At 51.8% G+C, this 19,878-nt stretch overlaps 2 protein-coding genes across 6 annotated transcripts in view; one reads left to right on the top strand and one right to left on the bottom strand.

Annotated features, from left to right (window-relative positions):
* MTIF3 (mitochondrial translational initiation factor 3) overlaps nucleotides 1-7,019 on the top strand; it is a 16,408-nt gene extending 9,389 nt beyond the window's left edge. For all 5 annotated transcript variants that reach the window (XM_007074347.3, XM_007074346.3, XM_007074345.3 and 2 more), the window contains 3 exons: nucleotides 2,305-2,765; nucleotides 5,655-5,812; nucleotides 6,764-7,019. In XM_007074347.3, coding sequence (XP_007074409.1) covers nucleotides 2,306-2,765; nucleotides 5,655-5,812; nucleotides 6,764-6,982 — 837 coding nt within the window. In that variant the 5' untranslated portion in view covers nucleotide 2,305 and the 3' untranslated portion in view covers nucleotides 6,983-7,019. The remainder of the gene's footprint in view (nucleotides 1-2,304; nucleotides 2,766-5,654; nucleotides 5,813-6,763) is intronic.
* GTF3A (general transcription factor IIIA) lies at nucleotides 6,967-19,878 on the bottom strand. Its single transcript, XM_042998261.1, has 10 exons — nucleotides 19,830-19,878; nucleotides 18,661-18,860; nucleotides 16,352-16,452; nucleotides 12,409-12,505; nucleotides 11,922-12,010; nucleotides 10,646-10,719; nucleotides 9,353-9,433; nucleotides 8,609-8,838; nucleotides 7,461-7,520; nucleotides 6,967-7,229 (listed from the first exon to the last, which is right to left on the bottom strand). Exons 1-10 carry the CDS (start codon nucleotides 19,876-19,878, stop codon nucleotides 7,065-7,067), a joined length of 1,146 nt encoding a protein of 381 aa, XP_042854195.1. The 3' UTR covers nucleotides 6,967-7,064.

Genomic DNA, 19,878 nt, shown 5'->3' with positions numbered 1-19,878 from the left:
GTAAATAAATGTACTAGTATAAAAAATACTTCTTCCAGGGGCTCCTGACTGGCTCAGTGGGTAGAGCATGTGACTCTTGATCTCAGGGTCGTGAGTTCAAGCCCCCATTGGGCATGGAGCCTACTTAAAATAAAATTAAAACTAAATACATAAATAGAAATACTTCTTCCCTGTAAAAGATTGAGGAAAAAAATGGCAAGAAGGATAGGGGGAAAAAATCACTTGGGTCTTCGACCACAGACAGCCAGGGTCTTCATAAATTTCTTTTCATCTTTTTCCTATGCCTTGTCTGTTATTTGCTTACTTGTTGTCAAAAATCCTACATTTGGAATTAATATTATCTGTTTTAATGTATTGAGGATTCATTATACACGGCGCGTCAGCTTTCATCTGTTATTGCCAGGGCCGTCCTAACTCACTGTGAAATTTGGTGCTGCGGCTGTTTTCCTGACGATAAATGGAAAAGAGGTCATCTCTGGTCTCTTCAGACTGTCCTACTTTTTGGGTTTGGTGGCTTCCTCCAGCAACAAATACCTGGCTTTTTGGTGAAACAGTGCTATGGCAGCTATTTAAAATCCAATTTGCTCCTGTCTTAGAGCCTTTAGCACAAGGACGGGTGGGGGGAGTCCCCAACCAGGTAATGACCAAAAGGGAATTCATCCCATTCACCGGGGGTGGAGCGTTGGCCGTAGATCTCACTAAGGTCAGCGGACACGTGAAGTGCCAGCCAGAATGCGAAGCCAGGGGACCCCAGCGTCCCTGTACAGTGCTAGGGAGTGACGCGCAGAGGTCCCTCCCGGCTGTTCCCCTTGTCTCGGACATTCACTGAGCACGTCCAGGCTGCGCTGGGCTCTGGGCTCTAGCGTTCGGAACGCAGCCGCGAACAGCATGGGACTGGTTGTGAACATGTGTGCAAATAACCAGATAGTATGTCCGGCAGGAGACGTCTGTAAAGGCAAGGCAATGGCTTTGAAAGCGATGGAGGGTGCGGTATTCTACAGAGCAGGCGGGGAGGCCTCGCTGAGCAGTAACCCTGGGGCCGAGCCCCCGGGTTCACGAAGCATATAGCCAGCTGCGGGGTGGGTGACGTCCGATATCTTAGCGGACAGGTCGGGGCGGCAGGCAACTCTACAAGGTGGGGAGTCAGGGCAGCCCATGGCGGGTGTTATCCAGCTAGGACGGTGAGATTGCGTGTATCCCTTCACTTTCACTCGATTTACCGTGTCTTTTTTTTTTTTGGTCGTATCACTTGCCACCAGAGGCGTGAGGTGGGGGTGATGGGGGTGGGATCGGTGGTCGTACAGCCCAGTGAGATCCAAGCTAGCGACCGGAGGCGGTTTCCGGTTCTAGCGAACACTCCAGGTGACTCTCATTGCAGGTGACCCGGGGACCGTTCTTTGAGAAGCACTGCTGAAGGCACCTCGTCCTTTCCTCTTTTGTCGTGGACAGGGCCCCCTCCCTGAGTTCTTGTGTTACTCAGCAAACCCCAGAGGATGTGAGTGGGTCCTCTCATCCCTCCAGCCCGCACCTCTGGGCTTGGCCTAACGTGCAAATGGAAGGAGAGAGACACTTAGTGGGCGAGAGAAGCAAGTGAAAAGCCAAAATGCCGTTAATAAGAGCAGCGGTTATTCCCATGCAGTAAACCAGCTTCACCCCGTGTGCCTAACGCTTAGTTAACGCTTGGTCGTCACGCCTTATTACCTCGTGAGTCATCCGTTCGGTTTATGAGGGCGGCGCTTTGATTCCTGTCGGGATGTTTCCTCTCTGAGAGTCCTCCCAGAGTGCTCCCAGCTTTCCCAGAATAGCGCTTTTGTGTTCTGGATACCTCCAGATACACTGATAAGTTCTCAACAGCTGACTGTATTCACAGTTTATGACTTGGTATTTATGAATCGCCGAGGATGTTATGTACTGCCTTCTAAATAAACCTGTAGGATGATACTTGCTCTCAGAGTCAGCACTGTAGTGCTCGGGAAATAGATCAAATGAGGCAGCTCGGGAAATAGATCCTCGGGAAATAGATCAAATGCGGCAGCACTGGGGGAGGAAACGATGGAAAACGAAAGCACTGTGCAAATACGGCTTGTTCTGACAGTAACTTGCACTGGAGCCGGGACCACCGTGACCTAGTGTGACTACAGTCACCTGACAGTCCGTGTCATTGGTGTAAATTTCCCGTGCACGGGTCCACAATGTTTGCGGATGACACAGGCCTGCAGCCCCACACACGCACGCCCTCCGTGCACCGTATCAGACCACGGGGAGGAAATGATGGAACAGTAACAAACCTTTCTCCCTTTTTAGGATGGCCACTCTTCTTCTAAAGAGGCTAACGTTGCATACCGTAAAGACTGGAAATAATTGCATTAGATGTCCTGGTACATACACCCTGCACCAGACCGCACCAGCACAGCCGTCGCTCCGAGCTTCTGGCCCGAGACTGTCCTGCCCGATTCAGGCAAAAGCTTTCGGTACTGTTGCAGACACCCAGGACGAAAGGAAGAAGAAAAAGAAGAATGAACCAGCTCTTAGCAACATCGGAAGAAAAATTCACGAGCGGATTATTCACGTGCTGGATGAGGCGGGCAACGACTTGGGCAACATGCACCGAGCAGACGTGATCAGGCTCATGAACGAGCGGGACCTGAGGCTTGTGACAAGGGACAGCGGTGCGGAGCCCCCGCAGTACCAGCTCCTGACGGGGGCACAGATCCACGAGGAGCGCCTGCGACTCCGGGAGCTGGGAAAAGCCCACCCGAAACCCGGTAGGTGACCTGCTGCCCACGCCCTGAGCCCCAGGGACCGCAGAGGGCGTCTGCCGAGGTGCCTGGTGACAGCGGGGGTGTGAGCAGCGGGGTAGTTCACGGCCTCCCCACCGTCTCCCGCATCTTTCTCCAGCTCTCGCTTCATTTCCATTCCTCCTCTCATCTTTTTCCCTCGATGCCCTGTGGTCGGCGTCGCTTCCTCGTGTAAAATGAGGGGGAAATAGGGAGGCACCCCAGAACGACGGGACCCCCTTTCCTCTTGGCCTGGCCCGGGGTGGCAGCATCTCTGGTGTCCGGAATGAAAGAGCCTCGGAAGCGGTGGGGTGGGGTCCCTGTTCCCCTCTTTCCCCCTCATCTCTAACGTGGAGGCGCCTGGCCAGTTGGCCGGAAGCCCTTTCTGATCTACAAAGGGATTCACAGAGCATCTTCCACACCCTGTTGGTAGTAAGGCTCATTTACACATTTACCGATCACCTTACCACGGCCTTGTCTTTTATGCCTTATGGAGCCCGGAACTAGACATCAAGTGAAAATTTTTCATGAGTCCTAATAAGTGCTGACCGTTACAAAAGCTTGTTTTATGGAAAACACTCTGGGGCAGGGGCAGGAGACGGGTCCCAGATATGCCACAGCGAGGTTGTGTGTCTTAGGAAAATCACACGGTTCTCTGTGGCTCAGTTCTGTGGCACCACATTCAACAAGGATGTTGGCTGGGAAACAAAAAGTCTTCAGAAGAGGCCAACCGGGATGGTAAGGACATCACATTGCATCGCAGAAAAAACGCAGAACAGCACCGAGAAGCTTGGAGAGCTTTGGCGGGGGTGCTCTTTGCAGAGATAGTTTAAGTGCTAAGGTGGTAAAGGCATTAATTTTGTTCCGGTGGCGACGTAGGACCAGCTGCGGGAGCTTGAAGGAAGCGGGGAGGTGTTCCTAAAAGGAGGTCTTTTAGGAAAATTACTTTTGGGAATTAGAAAGCATACCGAAAACTATACACACCTGTTACCCACCATCCAAGATGAACAAGCGTTAACGTTGTTGTACTAAAGATTGTTAAACGAAACAAAACATTACAGGAAAGTCGAAGTCTCCGTGCTCCCTTTTCCTGTGCCGTCCTCCCTCCCTGCCGCCGTGGACATGAATGTGGGTCTGTGCTGTTAAACTTCAGTGACGTACAAACCCGTGGTATATGGCATGATTCTGTACACATGAAAATTATGTCATGCTGTCTTCAAGAGCTAGGTTTATGTAACAGCTGTAGCTAATTTTTTATAATTACTCAGTGGAATCCTCAGAATGTACCAGATACCGTGGATTGGTCAGGGCCTTTCCATGGGCATTGGGCTCGTTTCCAGCCTTTCATTTCCAGACCAAAGCTGGCTCGTTTCCAGACCAAAGGGCATGTCTGTCAGTGTCTCCAGAGTCTATGGGGCAAATTGTCAGCAATATGTTTAATTTCTTTCTCTACATCCTCACCCATACTTGGTACTCTCATCTAATTTTTGTCCTGCCAATGGGTGAGAAACCCGATCTTATTATTTCTTTGGGTTTCATTTCACCATTTGAGCTGCCTCTTCTGTGAACTGCCTGTTTACATGCCCTCTTCCTCTGCTTGCGTGGTCCCCCCTCCCACCCCCGCCAATTTATAAGATTCTCTGTGTGATGCAAAAAAACCTTATCCTAGTTAGATTTCTTTTTTTTTTTTTTTTTGCCCTTTTCAAAATTACACCATAGTGTCTTTGATATAGGAAATTATCAATTTTTTTCCTTAACAAAATCCTTCTTTTTTTTAATGTTTATTTTTTAGGGAGATAAACAGAGCATGAGCAGGAGAGGGGCAGAGAGAGAGACACACACAGAATCTGAAGCAGGGTCCAGGCTGAAGCACAGGGCCCGATGCGGGGCTCGAACTCACACACCGTGAGGTCATGACCCGAGCCGAAGTCAGATGCTCAACCAACTGAGTCACCCAGCCGTCCCTTAACAAAATCCTTTTAGCCTGAGGTCACAAACATACCCATACCCGGTCTTTTCTTCTATCTTAAAGTTGTATTTTTTCACATGCAGTTAGTGCTCCCAGAAAGATTGTTGTGTGGATTAAAACCTAACTTTTCCCCCGTATGAAAACTCTGAATCTTCCAATGCTTTTACTAAGGAATCTGTTCCTTCCCTGTAATTTTCTAAGTCAGGATTTCCATTGCTGGATACAGGACATAGAAAGCTCGCTCTCGTCTGATGCAGTCTGGCTGACCCCATTGTCACTAGAAGGGCACCACTAGGGGAGTCAGATGAGAAGTGTACTTCCCAGGGGCGCCTGCATGGCTCAGTCGGATAAGCGTCCGACTTCAGCTCAGGTCATGATCTCATGGTTTGGGGTTTCAAGCCCCACGTCGGGCTCTGTGCCGACAGCTCAGAGCCTGGAGCCTGCTTCGGATTCTGTGTCTCCCTCTCTCTCTGCCCCTCCCCGGCTCATGCTCTGTCTCTCTCTCTCTCTCTCTCTCTCTCTCTCTCAAAAATAAACATTTTAAAAAATTTTTTGAAAAAAGAGTACTTCCTAAACACTGCTCCAGTCAGAAAGAAAAATAAGGCCAATTAAGTTTATCATAAAGCTAAACTTGTTCCTTTTAAAGGACCATTCTTTTGTACTGTCATCAAATGAGGGTACTAATAAGTGGAAGCATTTCATATCTAGATACTTGACAGGTAAAAACTGGTACCTTTATGTCTGTCTTCCTTGTTTAAAAAGCGTTCACCGGTCTGTCAGACTAAGTCAGGAAAAGGAGCGTCCGGGCCCCTGTGGCAGCCGCGGGTCTCACCAAGTGTGCATGACCCAGCTCAGGTCCCCCAAAGGGACCAGTCAACAGTCCTGAACAAGTCTCTGTCTTAAACTAGGCCCTGCCCTGACAAAGGAGCTAGCTTTTTCTTCAAATATTGGACAACATGATCTGGACACAAAGAGTAAGCAGATTCAGCGATGGATTGAGAAAAAATACCGAGTTCAAATTACTATAAAGAAAGGGAAGAACGTAGAGGAGCCGGAAAATAAAATGGTAAGTGAAAGCAGGTCTGAGAAACTGCTCACTCTGTTTGCTGATCTAAAAGGACAATCGTAGAAAGTCTGGGTAACGTGAAGGCAGAGTAGCTGGCGAACTCTACCGTGACGGCAGTAGCTTCCCAGTTCGTTTTTCAAAATGCGAACATCCGCTCCATATACTTTTTCCACTGAAGCATAAGTATCGTCACGTGAGAACACTGCACTTCGTAATCTAGTGAAAGAGTAATGTGTACTCTTCTCTTTGACAAATTGTACAGTATCTAACATTTAAGCAGAAAAACATAGACTCATTTTTTTTAAAGTCTTTTTACGATTTATGAACGCCTCTGAGAAGTCTTCCATATAAAGTTAAATGGTCTTTATGAAAAATATCAGTTTACACTCCCAGGGTAAGTCTACAGAGTCACGACTTCACTTTTAGAGCCCGAGAACTCAGCAGCTAAAAGGCAGCACGAGTCCGGTGGTTTCCGCCCTTGTTCGTGTTAGAATCACCGAGACCTAGGACCCAGCCCAGCTGATCCTGGATCTCTGGAACTGGGTGTGTTTCCCAAATGACTCTGTGAGCGAGTGTTAGGAACCGCACAGGACTGACAGTTGTGGGGATAAGGAGGTCCTCTGCCGGTGCCCAGACCCACCGCTCTGTACTTCTTTTTTCCAAGAGGGTAGCTGGAGCCAAACACAGCCCCTCAGGGCCATTGACAGCGGGGATTTTCAACTATCGACTTTTAGTGCAGGAGTACAGTTACATGGGGTTTGTAAAACTGCCTGGTTATGGTATAGGTTTCAACGACTGCTTAACCAGAAAGGCACAGTTTAATTGAGCTAATCACTTAAATAACAGCAACTCAATCAAGAATGCAGATTTGCATGGGTATTAGAGCATTAGCACTAGGAAGAATCGAAGACATTGGTTTTAAATTAATCTTTGGCCGTTCTCCCCTTCTAGGAGGAGATATGTAATCAAATACTCCAAACTATGCCCGGAATAGCTACCTTCTCAACCCGCCCACAACCTGTTAGGGGAGGGAAAGCTGTAATGTGTGTTCTTCGTCATTTAAGCAAAAAGGAAGAGAATGCATATAGAGAAACGCAAGGAGCCCAGAAAGAGGACCCTTTGAACAAAGAAAATGGAAACAACAGAGAATCAGATGTTGTGCATCCATGATTTTAATAAAGAGAAATGTGCTTCTGGGAGGAAAGAACTGAGCTGGCTGGTCTATGGTCCTTTAAGCAAAGCAATCTGGTGTTCAGTTGAGGGTAAGTATCGCGACCGTCGAGAGCACCCTGTCTTCAGTACAGTTCAGTGACTCTCCGTTTGTAGGCAGAGATGAGCTCTGTCCTTGTTTCTTTTTAGGAGGAATGTATCCACTGAGACGAGAGGCCAAACTCCGTTTTTCACGAGACGGTTTTACCTTTGGAAATAAGAAAGCGAGACAATGAGAACGCAAAATCAAACTATCCAACTAACCTAATAGCTGTACCCCCCAACAGGCACCCAGCACCCCCTTAGAAGAAAGTGAAGCCCGGCGATCGCGTTCCCGGTAGAGCAGCTCACACAGCAGTGACGAGCGGAAAGTACCTGAGACTGCATCCGGCTGGGGCACTTGGGGTTTAAAACCCACAGCGGGCCCCAGTTAACTTACTTTGAGGTTCATTTTCTTCTTGTCAGGGTCATGCACAACGGCGTGCCTAGTGAGACTTTGCTACAATGAAGGGAAAAGAAAAAGTTATGTTTTTGAAACGCTGCCATTTGGGTGCCTATTAATATGAGAACTTCACGAGTTCTTTAAATAAACTGTCGACCTTCTTTCTGTTACATACCGTTGAGGAACTCGACCTCTACTTAAAGATTCTCCCACCAGAGCAGAATTCTTCCTCACATCCTACACCTCATCACTACCTTTCCCGAGGACCCATGTTCCAAATTTAGACAGTCTCGCCGCCGCCCCCCCCCCCACCCCCCCGTGGCTTCTGAGTTGCTTCCTGAGGGGGAAGAGGGGGAGCCAGTTCTGGATGAGCTATTCCAGGCTGGAGAAGCTTCCTGTAACTGAATCTAGGCAGCAGCATTCCCAAACACCAACGGAACACCTGACCGGTCTCCCTGCCCTCGATGAGGATGCGGACCGCGATCGGCTCCGAGCTGCTGTGGGTTTGCATCCACGCTGGGCCTGCCTCACTTGTGTGTTCCGTCTTAACCACGGCGCACGGCGCACGGCACACGCTTGGAAGAGTACCGGCCAGAGAGCCTGCCGAGCCGCACGGGGCCCTCCGGTGAGTGTCCCGTGCTCGCCTGTTCACATCTCGCCCAGATCTAGACTAGACTCCAGTCCTAAGGTCCCTCGTGTCCTGATGCCCACTTCTCGATCCCTAGATGGTGAGTCTAAAAGGACACCTAATAGGCATGTGGTACCACAGGCCACTGGTTCTCAAATGGAGGTAGGGAAGAATCCCCTGGAAGGTTTGTTACAACACAAATTACCGGGTCCCATCCCCAGTTTCTGATTCGGGGGGGGGGGGGGGGGGGGGGAAGGATATGCATTTCTATCAGGTTCTCTGGTGATGCGGAAGCTCCCGGTCAAGGGCCACACTTTTGAGAACCACTGGCACGGGCGGATGCGGTTGTTGCGCGGACTTCAGAACCACCCCTGCTGAGGCGAGAGGGGAAGGTCCGGGTCACCCAGCTTTCCCCATCGGCAGGCCCCGGGACACCGTCTCGGGACCCAGGGCTCCCAGGAACCCCGCCGGGAGGCCGCCCGTCTAGAGGACCGCGTCTGTGAGGGCGAGTACTTACTTTCATTGCGAACGTTTTGCCGCAGCCGGCGTGCTCACAGGTGAATGGGCGCCTTTCCTCGTGAAAAGAGAGAATGTGGCTCTGGAGATTAAAGACGGTTGTGTAGGTCCTACCACAGCCTTCCCTGGGACACCGGCACACCTCCCTCTCCGGGGCGTGAGTCTTCATATGTTGCTTCAGGTAATCCTTGCGTTTAAAGGTTTTCTGGCAGACTTCACATCTTACGGCCTCTGGTGGAGCAGACACACACTTAACCCATTTCCCCGGGTATCGCCACGCGGGAAAATTAACGCTGAGCTTGTAAGGCAGGTATTTGGGGCCAAAAAGGTCACGATGATCATAAATCCAAACACCGGGTGCGGTGTCTGTTGCTTGGAAGCCGGTCTCGATGCTCCCACGTGCTGTATTACGCGGAGTCACTCTGTTCCCTTACCAGGGAGCAGGGGTTCTCAGCCTGGTGGCCGTGGGCAGGGGACAAGATGAAGTAGACCCGTGTCCTTCCTCGGCCTCCAGTACAGAAGGCACCGCCTCCCAGATCGCCCCCCCTGCCGGAGCCTTTCCGGCCGCTAACTGCACGGCGGTCCTCCCCGACCCGGGACCCTGGCTCCCGCGCGTCTGCCGGGCCACCGAGGTACCAGTTTCACAAACGTCACGGGAACGCCTTTGTCTTAAGGCACACGCCTAGCACTTCACTCTCCAAAACCGCAGGGGCAAATGTCACTGCGCCACGCACATCTGCCTCACCTTTATGGGCTTCCCTCATGTGTTTTAGAAGCTCTGTCCACGTTTTTGCCACGAAGGAACATTCTTTTTTGCACACGTAGCCTGTGTAGGAAAAAGCAGATTGGCGCATCGCCTTCTGTGAATATTCAGCGTAAACACCGCTCGTCATTGGAAAGGAAACTTACAAGCCTATACAGTTGCCCTCCTACCTCCCAATACCATTCTGTTCCGTCAGCCGTTGGAGGTGAGAATAAAAACTAAGGTTTGTTTTACAGTAAAACCCAACGACCCCACAGCGAGGCGTTCACTGCACGTGGGGTTTCACCTCAGCACACTTCACGGAAGGATGCCGTGCCCTCTCCCGCTGTGGTCAGTGAGCTGGGTAGACCGCGCGTGGGCTCCCGGCTGCCGTCGCTCCCCGGCCGCTGGCTCACGGTCCCTTCCCTCCCTGCTCTGTGCTTGCCTCTTGCTTTCCTCAGAGCTCTGGGGTCCTCTGCGTTCGCCAGACCACCCACACTGAGTCTCGGTGGTTGTGTGCCCATCCCTGGCCGCCTCGAGTCTTACCATGTGGTAGGTTATGCACTGCAGAAAAGACTCGGGCTGCGACTAAGGGAGAAAATAAGACCCTAGAGGCAACGCTGCGGACGACAGCGGACATTGTGCAAAGCACCGCAGCTGGAAGAATCCGGGTAACAGCCAGCCCGCGTTTCACCCACGAGATACCAGAGTGAAACTAAAAGGAGCGAGGCCACCTCTCAAGCTTCACCCACTACTCTCTCGTTTTAAAAAAAAAACAACCCAAAAACCTATTCTATACTCAGAAAACCGGAATACAGATACAAAGACGTCCCTCGTGGAAACAGAACAGATTCAGGTAATTTAATCCAGTCTTTCTGAAAGAAGTTACGACCTGATTCCTCCGGAACCTCAAACTGTTACCCAAGCCCTGCGAGTGCCAGTAAGGAAAAGAACGACACAGGTCGTGAAGACGTTTAAATGGTGGTGGCGAAGCCGACCTCGGCTGGAGCGCTGCACTCAGAAGCGTAACGCACCGCCAGGCACTCGCGCGGGGCATAAAGCGTTCGCTGCCAACGGCGACAAGAGGGGTGCGTGAACGGGCGACAGGCGGGCCTCCAGTCGAGAGCCTAACACCTCGGGCTGCGGCGTGCCGCCCCCGCCTGGACAGTGTCGAGTTTCTCAGCGTGGCCGTGGAACAGAAGAGAAGGCGCTTTCTGCTCAAAGCGTTAGGCCCGCCGGCACGCGTCGCGGTTAGTGTCTACTCAAAGCTGATGCCACAGGGGCCCCCGTACGCACCCTCGTGGACCTTCCCGTGTCTCTTCAGCCTGCTGCGGGAGGCGAAGTGTTTCCCACATCCCTCATGGGCACACCTGGGCGAACGACACACGAGGCGTGAGCCAATCCGTTTCCGGGGGGCAGCCCCTCAGGGTCGACGTGAGCTTCGTCCTTTTCCGCTCCCAGAGTCTCTCCCCACGACCAAACCAATCGTAAAAAGGAGATTTAAAACTGAGACCGAATCACAGGTGAAATTCAGGTGACTGGCCAGCCTGCAGACAAAATAAACTTAGAGAAAAGTACCAGCACCTTTTTTTTTTTTTTTTTTAGGATGTGATCAAATAGTTTTTATCTTTATGCTTCTGAAAAGATACACTGTTTTCCTGGCTACAAAAACACGGCCTGGGTGAACCCCTAAGGCACTGGGCATGGTCTCTGCGAGTTTTAACGCCACGGCCGAGGGCCGGCGTGGCGAGCAGGCTGCGTCAGGTGCACCCGTCTGGCGACCGGTGCAGAGGCACGTCCCAGCTCCGTGCGACAGCCCTCGGTGGCCGCCCACCGGCCCCGCGTGGGCCAGGAGCACCGCCAGCCCGTGCTCCTCAAGACCTCACCGGGTGCTCCTTCGCACCCTCCCCGAGTCCACCCCCGTGTGTCCCGTCGCCGTTCCTGTCCCTCCTGAAGGCCCCTCGCATGCAAGGCCGACAGGCCCGATCGCTGTGGCTCTGTCGGAAGGGACCGCTTCGTGTCTGCACCGTGACCTTTCATACGACTGAATAAAGCCACTTCTCAGCGCTCCCTTCAAGCTTAACCACAACTGTACTGATCTCACAAATTATTCTGGAACACGTTAGCTATTTCTTTTAGCAAATAAAAGCCAAATTAAACTTTTGACGTGCCCCCGATATAGACGTGGGCGTTCACTGCACAGAAAAATGTTAAGATGTGGCTTCAGAACGCTTGTATCCCACCTCTGCATTTCAATCTTTTTTTTTTTTTTTTTTAGTTTTTATCTATTTTGAGAAAGAGCGAGAGCGCGTGCATGAGCTGAGGAGGGGCGGAGAGAGGGAGACAAAGAGAGAGAGAGAGAGAGAGAGAGAGAGAGACAGACACACACACAGAGAATCCCCAGCAGGCTCTGCGCTCTCAGCACAGAGCCCGTCCCAGGGCTCAGACTCCTGAACCGTGAGATCATGATCTGAGCTGAAACCAAGAGTCGGACTGAGCCCCCAGGCGCCCCTGCGTGTCAATCTTCCTGCCACCTGAAATGCAAGAGACCTCACCCATGTGGAGAACCTACTTGAACAGTGGCTCACTGGTGTGCTGGCACTGATGGGTCCTCAGCTGCTGGTGTTTCTTAAAGGCCTTCTCACACCCTTCAAAAGTGCACTGTTTGATAAGGGTTCGTTAGACTTTGGAAAAAATCAAAGAGTGGTTCACAAGAGAATTCCCTCAGGAGAAACACACCGTGAAGATTTTACACTTGCTGCCTGCTCCCCCCGAGTTACCGTCGAATCCTATGCCAGGAAGCTTTAAAGATTTAACACATTGGAAACAGCAAAACGGTTTCATTTGGGGCAGTCTACCATAATAAACTTCATTAGCAAAAAAAAAAAAAAAAAAAAAAAAGGATGCTTTCAAAATAAGCCATTATTATGATAGCTAGTAGTTGGGCTAAATTCAGGTATCTGCCAGACAAAATCTGGTTGATGAGCCCTTTAGGAACATTAGACAATAAGCCTAAAAATATGCAGAGAGTTTAAGCATAGAAAATCATTCATACTTACTACATATTGTTTTTGCTGATTTTCATGTTTGCGTTCAAAATGTTTCTTCAAGTTTGATTTTGTGTTGAATTTCTGATCACAGCCACTAGCTGTACAACTGTAAGAAATTGCATAAATCAAAATATTAACAAACCGAGTGAAGAGAAGTTTTAAGATGTATATATCCTCCTCCTTTATAGAAGTACTATCCAGGGGGCCTGGGTGGCTGTCGGTTGAGCGTATGACTTCGGCTCAGGTCATGATCTCACGGTTCGTGGGTTCGGGCCCCACGTCGGGCTCTGCACCAACAGCTCGGAGCCTGGAGCCTCCCTTGGATTCTGTGTCTCCCTCTCTCTCCCCCTCCCCCACTTGTGGTCTCTCTCTCTCTCTCTCTCTCTCTCAAAAATAAATAAACATTAAAAAAATTTAAAGAAACAACTACTGTCCAAAGTACAGTATAAAATAGACTTTAACCAACTCGAAAGCATTAAAGCCAAAGCGTCAGCCTCACTCTGACGGGATTACCAGGGAACGAGATGCGTCTTCACCCAGGCTTCTGAAACCAAGCACGTTCATCACACGTCCTTTATGAGCCGGGCACACAGAAGGTGCAAGACATTACTTCCAAAAGCCCAAACCCTGCTCAGGCTTAACTCCATGTTTAAGCGAAATTGTTTTTTAATTTAGAATCTGAAAACCTTCATTTTGCTTGAAATGTCAAAGTAAATTGCATTTCCAAAGGAAAAAAAAAAAAACCCTCAAAAACACTACTTTTAGCTTCTGTTCAGAGGTAGAAATGGGTATTTAGAGCAAAACCACCAACCATAATGCCCTCTGGCGTATCACCAAGCCATCCTAGTTCCCCTTAATGAGTGTTTCTATATCTTGCCCTTGAATTATCCAAATTCTTTGTGAAGTTGTGTTTTAAACGTGTGCTCTTCTTGTGAGAGTCCTCAGCCTGAGGGACGAAGCAGGACTTCTATGACGGCCCTAATCTCAGCCATCATGGACCAGTAAACACGGGGTGACACTGTCGGGCGCTGTGCCATCTACAGGGGGCTGACCGTGAGCGGGGGCAGCGGGAGATCCCACTGGAAGCGTGCAGGAGGCTGTGGCAGAGAACACGACGGACGCCAACGGGTGGTGGTTTTGACCCCAAGGACGGAAGGCTGACTTTTAGCTGGGTACACGGTCAACAGAAATAGAACTTTTTCCAGCCTCCCCTGCAATCAGGGGTGGCCACACGGCTGTTTCTGGCCCATCCGGCTCAATGACCACAAAGTGTCTAAAAGGGGGCACGCCTCTTTTGCGCCTTCGCCCATCCTGGTGGCTGGAACGCCTATGATGGCTGGAACTCCAAAGGTCATCTTGGACCGCGACGTCGAAGCCCCAAGATGAGGACGGCAGTGACAAGTTCCAAGGAGCCCAGGTCCTACTGACTGTGGAACACCCCCAACTGTCCATGTCAGCGTTTCTGTTACACAAGAGAAACAGAGACGGTGTTGTTTAAGCCTCTGTTGTGCTGGGTTTTCTGTCACTGTTGACTTCAATCCTGACACAGGCATCTAACCCAACACCAGTGTGGGGCAAGAGGACAGGGCCCAGAAATGTCCCGACCAAGAGCAAAGAGCAGGCGCAGGGGCACAGAAGACGCGGACAAAGTTGCAGGGTGGTGCACGGACCGGGCTTTATGTCTGAGAGTCAAGCAGATGGGGCAAGATCACAAAAAGGCCAGATCGCAAAGGCCATTTGCACAATATACTAAGACCCTGGGCTTCGTTATGAAAGCAACACTTAGACCCTGCACAGCTTTAAGAAGGGAAGCCGTCTAGAGCAGAGACAACACCGTTCAGGTCGGAGTCAGAGCCTGAAATATGACCGCGGCCGCGGGGGGAGGGGCAGGGGTCCGACGAGAAGGGACAGAACCTGACGACCCGCCGGCTGCAGAGGACAGCCGCGAGGACGGGGCGTCCAGGGAAGCTGCCTCGCCTTCGCTGAGGGCCATCGGGTGGACAGGGATGCCACCAACAAGAACGAGGGACAGGAAGGCCGAAGGAAGCAGAGCTGAGGCTGCACTTCAAGAGACTTGGGCCACGTGGAATTAAGAGGCCAGAGAGAGAGCCGGAAGGGAGGAACACCGAGCTGCCCTGTTCCAGAGGGAACCCTCCCTTTCCAATTCACCCTGGGAATCTGTCCAGCCCCAGTTCTTCTTGAAGATCCAGTTTTTTAAGGAGCATACAGTAGCTTAATTCAGAAACCATGAAGCATAAAAAGGGACACAGCTGCAGGTTTCCTTCCACCCCTCACCCCTGCCTCCTCCCCACCCGGGACTCCCCACTACTCCCAGCCAGGACAGGCGACCTGTTTGGCTTTATACAGATAGAAGCAGATACAAATGCAGATTCTTCCCGCGTTCTTCTTCCTCCTCCTTTTTATGCACAAAAAGGCAGCCCTCTCTCCACTCTTCTGAACTGTGGTCTTTTGATGAATATGCCGTGGGACACTCACTCACAGCTTCACAGACGGTACCTGCATTTGTTTTTCCGGCTGTCTAGGATTCTAGCGTGTTGATATACTTTTCAGTCCCTCCTGATGAGCACACGGGTTGATTCCAATGCTGTGCACAGAACCTCGTAGCGGCATTTAATTCAGCCACAAGCGTATCTGTAGAGTAAATTCCCCGAAGCGAAACTTCTAGCTCAAAGACTCTCTCCCGGCCCCATTTTCCAGACCACGCTTCGTTACTCTTTGCTGGGCTGGTCGAACCACATTTTGAAATACGTTAAGCTTCACTTAGGGTCATCTGTTTCGGTGATACGCCGTGTGCTTGAACAGGGACGGGACTGAACGCGTCTGCCCCCTCAGGACTTTGTCCCGTTCCCGCTGGCCAGCACGCTGGGCAGACGGAGGTGGCTCTCCACATGGACAAGGGCAGTGAAGACGATCCCGTGCCAACAACTGACAGCTCCCCTTCCTCAGACTGTTTGGACCTTAGTGAGACGTGAGACACTTCACATTCGTCATCCTCTTAAAACTGGAAGAAGTGAACTCAGATCATTAGAAAACCTCACTGCTCAAGGAGCTGTCTCATAGAACACACTTGTGATACCAAATTCTAACATCTGCAGGACGTGCCATACAGCTATTTTTCGACGTGGTCTCCCGGATGTAGCTCTGGGGATCTATAAAGTCGTTACTCTTTTTCCAATGAAAACTCCGTGTTTTCACGGAACATTTTGTCCAGTGGTTCTCAAAGTGTGGGTGCCAGACCCACGGCATCAACATCACCTGAGCCTTTGCTAGAAATGCAAATTCTCAGGCCCCACCCCATGTCTACTGAATCAGAAATTCCGGAGTGGGACCCAATACTCTGTGTTTTTTCTTAACAAGCTCTCCAGGTGATTCTCACGCTCCCTATATTTGAGACCCACTACTTTAAAAGACAAGCAACACCTCCACCCTTTTCAGAGATAATCAGCAACTCCAAGGAAAATACAATTAAGCCTGGCATGGGAGCGGTGAAGCGGCTCGATCTGAAGAAACACAAGATCAACTATTAAAAGCTCTACTCCTTTATGCTTCTGTCTCTTCTCCCAGCAGCTTATCGGTTCAGAAAGACCCTGTTCAATGCAGGGCCAAGAATCTGCCAGGGAACCATGACCCCATCTAGTCTGAACGGAGTGTTTTTCGAGGAGGGTGTCCCACTTAGTAGACACGTTAAAGGGAGGAGAGAGGATGCCAACTTAAGAGAACTTCAGACAGACTCATTCCTGAAGTTCTCACGAGTGACCCACACACCCCTCCTCTCTCCCACACGTTCAAAACCCAGGCTCCTCTCGTACCAGGAAGTGCAAAGGAAGGACACTGCACATCCCTGGCCTCACGAGTTAACAATCTACTTTCTTACCAGGTCTGCATGCCAAAAGCAAGCTCTTTAAAGGCCGTAAGACTGTTCTCTACTTACACAAATGGCTTTTCCCCAGTGTGAATCAGGACGTGGCGGGTCAGATGGTAGTCCCTGACGAAGGCTTTGCCACACCCTTCACGGTCACAAACAAACGGTCTCTAGCAGGAAAGAAAGAAAAAAACATGTCACTCCTGCCCCAGTTAGTATCTCTGGTACCATTTAAAGACCTAAAAACGTGTAGGGGACATTTTAGTCAGGCAGGGACTCTGCCTCCAGGGATGGTTTCCACTGAGTTACACAAATGCCACGACTGCCTCCCGAAGTCGGTGCAGCAGATCCTGCCCTGTCAGTCGCACGCGAACTAAGCGGGTGGCCTTCACGGTAACAGCACCGCTCACTTGCTTCCAACCCGACAGCAAGCGTCCACAGCAAGCCCCTTACGGATGACTTGTGTGCTGTTAGCGTTGGCCGATGTGCACAGGTCACCACCACTGCATGTTTTTCTCCACTGAAAGCCTACGGCAGAGGCAGGTGCGGGTTCCCTCTCATCCCGGACAATCCCAGGGTCTGTGCTAAGAGAAGGCCTGACACACCCAAGGAAAACGCTCGCAGCCTCACTGCGACCACCGCTTGGGACCCAGGAGGTGGGAGGAGGGGGTCTCCATTCTGAACCTACAGGAAAAGTCGAAACACATCCCCCAAATAACCAGTGTGGTTTATTTACCTATGAAAAACATAGCCCCATGGCAGTCCGGGGGGGGCGGGGGGGGGGGGAGGTACCGAGGCCCCAAATGTCAGTGCTAGTAACAAAGCAAGCAGACGGGAAGACAGAAGAGCTGAGTTACCAGGGGAACATCCACAGAGTTTTGCACAATATTTGCCATTCTTTTTGTTGTCGTTGTTTTTGTTTTAAAGAAAGTGCAATTCATTGAGAGAGGCGCAGCTGAGGGAGGGGGGTGCAGGGCTACCGCTCCCATGCCCCGAGGACACAATCTGCCCTTCCCCTGGGCCATGGCTCTGGGGGCAATCCACAGAGGGGACAGGAGGCTCACGCTGCCCCAGGGTTTCTCGGAGAGGGACACAAAAGTGACCACGTGCTTCTCTCCCTGGACATACTGGTTTCAGAACCCAGAAGCTGAGGGGCGGGATGGGCAAGAGAAAGGACAGGAAGGAGAACACAACGGCTGCTCCGAGGGGAGCCAGTCACTGGGCAAGACTGCCACGACAGCGGGTGGCACGGGTAAAGTCTGGGACAGAAAGGAGCAGCGCGAACGGTCCGCGTAGAAAAGAGCTGGAGGAAAGGGTCAACCTTCCAATGGCAGAGAGGGTAGGGAGCCATGAGGTCACACGAAGGAACGGCCCGGAAGTTAGGTAGGTTTGGGAGCAAAGGCGGGGGCTGCAGGTCCCTGGGTTAAGAAGTAAAGGGCTTTAGCTGAGGCAGTGTCAGGCCAGGCTCTGCCGAACACTGGGAAACTGGGCAGGTTCCCTGGCCTCCGTGAGCTTCCCTTTCCCCAACTGCCATCTTCCAAAGGCTTCCTACTGCCCTCAGAAGAAAACCCAAACTCCAAACCCTATTTGCACCCTGGCCTACAAATGATCCCACCACACCTGCTTCTCAGACCTCCTCTTATACGGCCCCCACCTCGATCACAATCACAGGTTCCTTCTGCAGTTTCTTTCCACCGGGACTGTTTTCCCTTGTGTCTTCCCGGTTGGATCCCTTCCTTCTCATTCAGGTCAAAAAAGACCTTTCCTGACCATCCTCCAGGAGCCCTCAATTTACTGCGTCTCATTCCTACTTATTCCTTTGTCCCCATTCAAGGACAAGGTCGGTGACAGCAGGAGCCTTTTGTTTTGTCGACTACTCTCGTCAGAGCTAAAAAGGTACTGAATTGTGAAGGAATGAACGCATGCTGCTTGCAGAACCTCCAGTACTAAGACGTTACCCCTCGTTCCAGTTCCAGGAGGCCAGGGATTAAGGCAGGTGTCTGCTGGGGGTCGAGGGCGTAGAAAGCATGCGAGTAAATGAATCCTTCCTCTGCACCTATTTACAGATTATCAGGAGACGGTGACGGACCAAGCCTCAAGATCAAAGGAGAAGCAGCGGCTCAGGGTGCTTGGAGCCCATGGCAAGGCTGTCTTTGGGTCTCAGAACTTGTCTCTCCTCGGCTCCTCCCTAACCTAAGGCAGAGCTGGTTCGCCTCTGTGATCCAGGCTGCCAAGACCGCATAGGTCTCGCACAGGCTTGTGTAGCCACACGCTGCCCCGGGGCCTCTGGGACAGAGCCCAGCTGGCGGGCCACCCCATCCCGAGTCCCCGGGCCCGGACGCCACACCCCTCCGTGGCCGGGCCGGCGGCCCCGTTACCTCCCCCGTGTGCTTGCACAGGTGCGCGTCTAGCTTCCACGCCTTGTTGTAATTGGCGCTGCAGTCGGGGAAGGAACAGATGAACCTCCTACTGAGCGCGGAGGGCGGCGGGGCGGGGCTCTCGCCCGCCGCGGTGAAGGCGTCGGCGATGGTCAGGGATGACACCGCCTCGGCGACCGAGGCCTGCGGCTCCAGGACGCCTCAGCGGGCGCTCAGCCACGTGCCGAGCCACGGGCGACGAACGGCTGCGCGCGGCCGCCGCCGGACCCCGCTCCTTCCACTCCCGGAGGCTCCCACGCGCGACCCCCCGGACTTCCGGGAGCACGACCCCGGAACTGGAGCGCCGGCCCGCGCGCGCGCGCGCACAACAGGCCCCGCCCCGCGCCGGCGCCGCGTTTGCGCATGCTCCAGGGAGCCGCTCGCCGGCCGCGCCCACCCACTTTGGGTGGAGCTTGCTCGCGGTGCCTGCGGCGGCGGCGTCCTCTTCCCCGGCGCTTTTCCCTGATGGGCTCTAAGGGGCCCGCACCCCCAGCGCTGCTGATTTGTGACCTGTTTTCCGCCCGCCACCACTCTCTATAAAGCGTAACTTAAATTACATTATTAGTTTGTCTTTTTTATGGATAGATTTCCTTGCATGCTTTCTACTTGGTTCCAAAAGTTGTCGGCACGTTTGGAATCTCTTACAAATTGTGAGCCCAGAACATACCCCGGACCGACGAAGCCACAATTTTTGGAAACTCCCTAGGGATTCCGGTGTGCAGGAAATTTGGGGAACCAGTGCCCCGAGACCTTGCTGCTCCGAGTGTGGTTTGCGGACGGGCAGCATCACGAGAAATCAGAACCACAGACCTACTTGAATCAGCGCAATCCCCAGGGGGTGTGGTGCGCATTCAGATTTGAGAAGCGCTGTTTCAGAGGCTCGAGTGAATGGAGGAGTCTTGGTTTTACCAGGATCACTTGTTTAAGGATGTCCTTGGATGAGGGTAACAATGACAGGATGGATTGTCTGATGATCCACCGGGTGTGGCTTGTTCACATCTCGCATCATTCCAAATCGTTAAGCGGGTCCTTATCAGAAGGTGATGAACAGGTCTCTGCAGAGAAGCGCAGTTTTGAAAACAAGCCCGGGGCTTGCCGCCCAGCCCTGATCTGGGATCCTCACATCTTACTCGCTCCTGAGCTCAGTCGCGTCATCCGTACAGTGAAGATGATGATCAT

Source organism: Panthera tigris, chromosome A1 (assembly GCF_018350195.1).
Source record: "Panthera tigris isolate Pti1 chromosome A1, P.tigris_Pti1_mat1.1, whole genome shotgun sequence".
Lineage (NCBI taxonomy): Eukaryota > Metazoa > Chordata > Mammalia > Carnivora > Felidae > Panthera > Panthera tigris.
The sequence above is the reverse complement of the archived record's forward strand: the minus strand, read 5'-3'. Positions and strand labels throughout refer to the sequence as shown.

Coding starts and splice junctions, on each gene's coding strand:
- GTF3A (XM_042998261.1), bottom strand. CDS start 19,878: ATGATCATCATCTTCACTGTACGGATGACGCGACTGAGCTCAGGAGCG. Junction 8,839..9,352: donor CATGAGGGAAGCCCATAAAG/GTGAGGCAGATG, acceptor CTGCTCCACCAG/AGGCCGTAAGATGTGAAGTC. Junction 7,230..7,460: donor AGAAGAAAATGAACCTCAAA/GTAAGTTAACTG, acceptor TTATTTCCAAAG/GTAAAACCGTCTCGTGAAAA.